General features: G+C 52.4%; 1 protein-coding gene across 1 annotated transcript; it reads right to left on the reverse strand.

The window, feature by feature from the left end:
• Positions 1 to 609: 609 nt before the first annotated feature.
• Positions 610 to 6,944, reverse strand: Chst2 (carbohydrate sulfotransferase 2). Its single transcript, XM_052716949.1, has 2 exons — positions 6,247 to 6,944; positions 610 to 6,141 (listed from the first exon to the last, which is right to left on the reverse strand). The coding sequence occupies exon 2, from the start codon at positions 5,957 to 5,959 to the stop codon at positions 4,367 to 4,369; it is 1,593 nt and encodes a 530-aa protein (XP_052572909.1). The 5' UTR covers positions 5,960 to 6,141; positions 6,247 to 6,944; the 3' UTR covers positions 610 to 4,366.
• Positions 6,945 to 8,136: the final 1,192 nt, after the last annotated feature.

Below are 8,136 nucleotides of genomic sequence, written 5' to 3' on the forward strand. Positions count from 1 at the left end.
CCAGTTCTGATACAATGATTGCTCACCGAGTCTCCAGAGGCCTGAGATCAAAAGTGAGCTCACCACATACTGCTAGCAGATATTAAGGCATTCTCTTGAGGACCAAGGATGCAGTTCAGTTAGTAGAGTACTTACCTAGCATGCCCAAAGCCCCAGGTTCGATCCTCGGCATCACACAAACCACAAACCTGGCACTTTCTCTGTACAGGTTAACATGGTGGTGTACAACCATAAGCCCAGCATTTGGAAGGTGGAAACAGGAAGCCAGAAGCTTAAGGTCACTCTTGACTGCATAATGAATTTAAACCAGTCTGGGTCATATGAAAACCTTTCTCCAAAAAGAAAAAAAATGGCTTGGGAATGTGGCTTCATGATAGAGAGCTTGCCTTGGCCCTGCTGGGTTCCATCCTCAACACCAAAAAAGAAAAGAAGAAAATTTCTTGGTGAAGACCCCTCAAAGACAGTACAGGAAATCAAGTATGGGGTATTGCATGGGCCTGTGTGTCGGTAAGGAGTGACAAGACACATCATCGTGATCTACCATGAGTAACAGAAGTGGCATACGTCTCATTTCTCTTGCTCCTCCTGAATTCATGTCTAGAGACTGACTGTGTTTCAAACATGATCTTTATTTAATTGCTCAGTTCCTGGGGAATATTAGCTTAATAGTTTCACCCGAATTCACATTCATTTCAAACCAACAGCATAATTCAGCCACAACTACACAGTGCATGACCAAAATCTTGGACAGAACTGGCTGTAGCCAGGCTGTGGATACACGGGAGCAGGTAGCCCTTGTCTGGCTCAGCATCCACAGTGGGACAGTCTTTCTGACAGCAGCCATTGCTCTGCCTGGCCACAGCCTACACTACATTTCTTCAGTCTGTGCATCCACAGCACTCAGAACAGTAAACATCACAGCTTCTTCAAAACTAACCTTCACAGACCACCCCTAGGCACCTGGGCAATTCTGATCCTGGGTTATGTCAGATCCCTGCCCGTCTGTGTTCGTGCAGTTTGGAAAACAAATCTGAAAGTTTAGTTACTTATTTTGAATTTGCCTCTCCACATTAATAAATTCTGCAGTTCTTTCTCATTCTTTGGTGGGAATTAAAGAGCTGGGTCACCTTGGAAACATTGCAGATACACATTGCTTACTCTGTGCATCTCATAGAGACGGCAGGCCACGACCTCGCTCAGCAGCCGGGCACTTTCTCTGTAACAGGTTAACAATCTTCTCCTCTTTCCCTCTAAACGTTTTCAGTATTTGATAGTTACATATTTCATCCACTTATCTAACAAATATTTATCAAGCACTCACTGTGGGTAGATACTGAAGGGCATAGATTTTTGCTCCAGTCCCTGTACCCAGGGGTCAGTGTGAATGCAATCTTTCATTGGCTCTGAGATTCCTGAAACTCAAGCACCCAGCCTGTGCCTCTGTCTTGTTCCAAACTCCTATTTGTTGACTAAAGGCCCTGCCTGGACTCCATTCTCTAAATGGAGCTTTCTAATTAACAAATACATTCCAAAGTCAAAGGGCTAAGCCAGGCATGTCAGCAGTCAGGCAGAAGTCACAGACAGAATCTCTGAGAGACAAGCTACTCTGACGAATATTTCCTCCCGCTGATGGACGTCCTGCCAGGTCGGGAAACGTGAAAGGATTGCTTTCATATACGCTGCCTCAGAAATGGTCACAGCTCTGTTGCAGTTTGTCGTGGCACAGGTCTGCTTGCACCAGGGGCTGACAAGAGCTTGTTAACACCAAAAATGCTTCTCCCCTTCTCCAAGCTCTGGCAGCTAAATGTCACTGATATGACTATCTCGGCCTCTAGTGGGAACAACACCCATCTCACTTTCCTAGAATGCAGCTAGGTACAAATCTCCAGGAGCAACAATTCACCTTTTCAAATTTCAGAGCCCAGGAGTGGCGAGAATTCAGCTGCTGCAAAACAAGGAAAATACAGACAGAAACTCTGGGCAAACAGAGGAGGGGAAAGCTGTTGGTGTGAGCTGAGAATTTCCTCTCAGCAGAGGCCGTGAATGCTCTGTAAGCTCCAAGGCTCTCTACAACATGTAGTAAGTTTTAAACACAAGATCCAAAACCATAATTCGATTCTAGTGCAATCCAAGTCTGTGGATATACTGGAAAAGAATGAAGTCGACGGCTTTAAAATCTTTTGCTCAACAAGAAATGAATTTCACTGTGGCTGAAAAGAGCTGATTCTAATGCCATACAAAATTTGTTTTTAACTGGTTATTTTATCCATAATCATTGTTTTTTAATGACACTACCTTAATTTGCTGCTAAGCCTTTTTCATCTATAGTTACCCCACATTAATATTTATTTTGTTCAATTTTAAAGTATTCTTAAATTAGAGCTCTTACAAAGTTCCCCTGCTGCTGAAGGCACTACCATAAAAAATACCATGGAAATCTTGATCAGTATTCTAGTAGCAGTCTAGCTCAATAGCAAGACACGGGAAACAATCTTTCAGGAGATTAGGAAATAACCCCTCTAATACACTTTTTAAAAAAAAAATGTGCTTCTTCATCTTTGACTTCACATTGTAATGATAATTAAACTCAAGAATCACTTCATGTTAAAACATTTCCTATGTACATATTATCTTTTTTTTAAATAAAGTCCTCAGCATTCAACCCACATTTGTTGATTTTCCAGAATCTCATAATAAATTACTGTAAAATAAAGCTGCGAGAATACTGAACTTGTACCGTATTTAATATAATATACAATATACAACTATACTGTCTGTTTTTCCTATTTGGGTTTCATAATTTATTGTAACATGACACCATACAGAATACTTCAGCACAATATGAGTTCAGGACGTAGGAGTATCATAACCACTGCTGGGAAATTTAATGATTTTTCCCCCCACTGGAAAATACCAAATCTCAAAATCCTACACACTAATCCATTTTTATTTCCTCTTCTTTAGAATCCTTTTAGTATCTAAAAGTTCTTAGCTAAAATCCTACACTGTATGCAGCACGTACTTTGTTTTGAAAACTTGCCTTTAGGAAATAAAGAGAACATCCTATCTCCAGGACATCCCAAATCCCAAGCAAACTATTTCAAATTCCTGTCCTTTAGTATTGTTAGTTTGGATGGGACATGAGGAAAGAAAACCTGAGTGCCCCTCCAGTCCTCAGTTAAAACTTCGCTTTAATATGCCTCCGGATACTGTGTCAAAGACAAACACACTCCAAAGAGATATTTCTGTCATTCCACTAACTACAGAAGTTGCTGCCACCACCAATAGTGTCCACTCCATTTTGAAACTTGTATTCTAGTCATCAGAACTTTAAAAAAAAAATTATATGCCTTTAATTTTTTTTTCTTTTTTCTGAACCAACTTCAGAACAAAAACACCAGTCTCTGCTTCAAGGTACCCTGTCTCAACTCACAATACAGTAGTAATCAAAACCGAATGCCTTCAAATCTCAAGGGCTTGTTTCTTCCTTTCTCTACTCAAAGCTGAACAGGAGACTAGTGTGTGCTCTCTTCTCTGCCCTGCTGGGGTTTGCCTGTAGAAGGTTGGTTCCAGTCCTAGGCACCTGGCAGACTGTGGTTTACATGTGAGGAAACAACACATGAAACAGATTATAACTAAGGCTTCTCCCAGCTTAGCAGTCCCCCAAGTAGATGGCTGGAAATGTAGGGTGAGGAGGGGAGCAGAGGCCACCTGAAGTTCCAAAGACAAGTAACACTGGTAAATCCAGAGTAATGGAGGCAAATATAAAAAAAGAATATTATTTATTATCTTCTTTATTAATACTCACACGTAACCTTTGCTGTTTACACAAAAGTCTACTTTTGAAGAATGCCTCCTTGGGTTTACCAGCCCGGTGGGGGCTTTTTGCTCTGGGACCGCTTCCCCCTTCTCCACCCACCCCACCCCACATCCAAATTAATCTTACACATTCACAGATACCACAAAAAATTTGTAAACAAGATTTGGGTTACTGGAACTTGATTTATCAACATTCCACTTCAATATGAAAGGGAGGAGGGAGAGAGGATGAGAAGGGGAGAGGGAGAGGAGGCAGGAGGACAGGGCAATTTGTCGGAACTTTCAAGTCTTGCCTTTTCTGAGGGGTGTGTGTGTGTGTGTGTGTGTGTGTGTGTGTGTGTGTGTGTGTGTGTGTGTATGTTGAGGCTGTTCCTTGAAATTCACTGACTCAAAACGTTGACAGCAAGTGCCTGTGTGGTTATTTATATTATATATCTATAATAGAATATGTGGGCTTCCTCAGCTTGGGTCTGGGCTGTGTTTGTTTAAACACACCATCCTCTTTGTGGGTGTCTCCAGAGGGCCTCAGATCTCTTGGGAACCCCTCTCAAAGCCGGGGCTTCCGAAGCAGGGTCTTGCTGAGGTCTTTGACCTCCTCAGGGCTGTTGACCCGCTCATAGCCCAGCACTGCCATGGGCTGGTAGCAAAACTCCTCCACCTGTTTGATCTGCTGGAAGGTGAGCGCGGTCCGCCAGGCGTTGGCGGCCTGAGTGGCATTGCGAGCCGACACCACGAAAGGCTTGGAGGAGGAGCCCGAACCGCTGGTCATGTTCAGGGCAAACTGCTCCATTTCGGGACTCACCAGCAGCCCCACAAAGTCGTAAACCCTCCGCAGGGTCTTAACCGGGTCTCCCACCAGATCCTCGTACCTCACCACTAAGTAGTGTCCCTGCAGCCAGTCGGGGGGTTGCAGGGCTGTCTGCAGCGTTTTGGCCATACTGTTGCAGATGACCTCCATTGCACCCAGAGCATGGTAGTCTGCTGGCCCACCTATACCCTCCTTCTTGGCACCCAGCTTGTGGCCAGCGGCCTCCAGGAAGGGCATGCGGTGGGCTCTCGGATCCCGGCTTCGCACCACCTGTAGGCTTTCCCGGATGAGGCCATGGCGCGAGCGGATGCGGGAACTGGCAACCGCACGAGGATCACGCACCAAGTGGATGACCTTGAGGTCCAGGGCTGGATCTCGAAGCAGCGGTGCCAACACAGCCACATCGAAGACGCGCACGCCCTTGATCACCAGCGTGCGATACTTGCGGCACTCCTCCTCGAAGCGTGCCAGGCGTTGAGGTGGGCACTTCTTGCACACGCGGTCGTCCACCAGCCCGACGACCTCCTTGCGGTAGGCGGGACAGAGAGGCGAGGAGCACACCACCTTGTTGGTGGCTGCCCCAAAGATGCCCAGAGTGGTGAGGTTGCGCCCCCCACTGCCGGCGGGGCTATACAGTTGGAAAACCGAAAGATCGCAGCGGTAGAGAGCGCTCAGCATGTCCCGCGCTGCCCCCTGCAGGGAAACCGCGTCCCCAGGGTACAGTTTTTGCCACACGTGCCACACAGGCTCGTAGAGGAAGAACACCTCAGGGTTCTGGTTGAAGAGCTCGCCGAAGAAGGAGGAACCGGAGCGCCACGTGGTGAACACATACACCAACTGCCGCTTGTCCCCTCCACCCCTGGTGCCTCGAGTGCCATTGCCTGGAGAGGCCGCAGCTCCTACAGCCCCCACCGCGGCTGCGGGAACTGCCCCCACGCCGGCTGCGGGAGGGCGGTATGGGGTACGGGGGTCCATACGCGGGTGAGCGCGGGGTGGCGCTGCAGGAGGCGACCCCGGCCGTCCCCAACCGCCTCCGGTCGCCCCCGCCGCGGCACCCAGAGGCCCGTCGGGGTTGCACTGCTGCAGCGGCTCCTTATGCCACTTGTAGTCCAGGAGGTTGAGCATAGTGAGCACCAGCAGCAGTGCATAGCCCGCGCACAGCACCAGCGCCTTCCTGCGAAACACCTTCATCCCGAGCGGGGACGCAGGCCAGCGGCGTCCTGCGCGCCGGGGCCACGGCGGGAGCAGGGCCCGCTGCACGGCGGCAGGCGCGGCCGGCAGCGGCCGGGGAAGCGCGCCCGGGGGCAGAGCTCGCGGCGAGCTGCGGCTCATCACAGGCACAGCCGGGGCCGGCGGCGCGGCGGAGGCGGCCCTGCAGCCCGGGAGGGGGACGCTGCAGGCCGGCTGCGGGCGCCGGGACTGGGGCCGCCGATCCGAGGCGGGCGCGGCGGCAGAGGCGGCTGGTCCCCGGCGCCCAGGGCTGGCTCTCCCATGGCAGCGGCTCCGAGAAGGACCTGCGAGGGGAAGCGGAGTCAAGGGGTGAGCCTAGTCTCCCGCCCAGATGCCTCCTCCGCCTGAGTAACGCCCACCCTCTCTGGTCTGCGGGCTCCCCCACTCACCTGGAGCAGCGGGTGCGCCCCCAGAGCGTCCCCGGATCTCCGACCGGCAGACTGTCCGGCTAGCGCTCTCCTCGGTTTCTGTCCGGTTCTCTTCTGCCGGGGGTCCCCAATCCTTCCAGGGAGCTGCGGGACTCCGCTGTCTCAGCCCTAGGCAGAGTTTCCCGGCAGCGGGCGCCCTGCAGCTCGGGAGGGGAAACTTTCACCGGGCCCAGACCCCTGCTCTGCGCTCCACCGAGCGCGGCGCGTCCCGGCTCCAGCGACGTCTCCCCGAGTCTCTTGGGACCGCAGCTTCCCTCCCGGCTCTGGGGCACGAAGCAGGCTGGAGGCGACGGTGCGGGGTGGCTTACACACGTCCCAGCTCCAGGCTAATCGGCTCTCCATCTCTCGCTCTGGGCCTCCACGTAGCGAACCTTCCCATCCCTCCGGCGGCGGCGGATAGGGTACGGCACGGCCCCGCAGCGGCGGCTGCTTCTTCCATCACCCGGAGGATGTCCGGGCAGGCGGCTCAGGCGAGCCCCGGAGCTCCGTGACCGCGGACTGGCCCAGGAGGACCCTGGACACGTAGGTGGAGGCAAAAGAGCGGGACCCTCTCCCGGCACCGGCTGCTTCTGCCCAACGAAGTCCCGAGGCAGAGAAAGCCCCCGCCGCGGCCGCACTAAAGCGGCGCCCGGGAGGATGCTGCTACCCGACTCCCCCTACGCCGGGCGCCTGCAACGCGCTCGGGCCGGCCTCTGCGCGGCTCCTGCCAGCCCGCTCGGGGTTGGTGCGCGCCGCCGTCTGTCGCCCCGGCTCCTCCCCTTCGCCGCGCTACCCTCCTCCTCTGCCTGTCCCACACCCTCCCTCCTCGCAGCTCCCGACTCCCGCCGCCACCTCCTTAGGGGCTGGAGATGCGACCCGGTTCAAGGCGGCGCCGCTCGGGCCGCCATCCCCGAGTCACAGAACAGAGCTCTAGGTCCTCCCAGAGCGCGGCGCCGGCGCCTGATTCGCAGCTTCTCCTGGACTGCCGGAGACTTGAGTTCTCAGCGGCTGCAAGACTCGGCTCGAGTATTTGCTTCCGAGAAGAGTTGGTGATAAAAGTTTGGGCAGAAATCCCCCGTTCGTCCCCAGCGGTCAGCGCTGGTGTCCTCTCCCAAGGCGGGAGCAGCGCCGCCAAGCCGCGCTGGGTATAATGGGAACACAGTTCTGAGGCTTCGACCCTGGTGCTCGCCCTTCCCAGCTGGCTTGTGGTTTCTCCTTCAAGAGGAAGTAATAAATCTTTCTGGCCCCGGGGTCACTGAAGGGATTCAGAGTGTGCTTTTCGGCACCCGATCCGAGTGCCCCGGACTTGGACAAGGCCACTAGGTTTCGATGACCCCCACCCCCACCTCCCGCCCTCCCTCCCGGCAGATGCTCTAGGCGTGCGCTCCTAGCGGAGCTTCCACCTCGGCTAACATCCTCTGAGACAGGGCTGCTGGGGGAGGGGTGGACGCTTTGTTTTCATTTCTAGTAAAATACTTGTCGGGTCCCTTGACTTTAAAGAGGAAGAGACGAGATCCAAGAACTTGATCGCAAAGGAAAACGTTCTTGGTCGTTGAAAGTTTACTTTTTTAGTTTGATCTGTGTTGGCTTATATACTTTTTTTTAACTAGTGAGGGAGATATCGCGAGTAAACCATATAGCCTCCACTGTAAAACGGAACAGCTACAGTAACCCTAGGTGAAGGCAGGATAGGGAAGGTTGGAGGGCGACATAGGTCCTCTAGTTTCCACCTAGACGGGCGGAAAGGTGAGTCATTGTGGTCCTGAGGTTCAGCCCTGTGATAAACTGCGGATCACGGGGAGGCTGATTGCCTCGTCCCTTGGAAGCTTTTACAAGTAAAACACAGTTGCTGCAGAATTATCTTAGTCTCCC

Source organism: Peromyscus californicus, unplaced genomic scaffold (assembly GCF_007827085.1).
Source record: "Peromyscus californicus insignis strain IS unplaced genomic scaffold, ASM782708v3 Scaffold_11__1_contigs__length_118956290, whole genome shotgun sequence".
In the NCBI taxonomy this organism is placed as follows: Eukaryota; Metazoa; Chordata; class Mammalia; order Rodentia; family Cricetidae; genus Peromyscus; species Peromyscus californicus.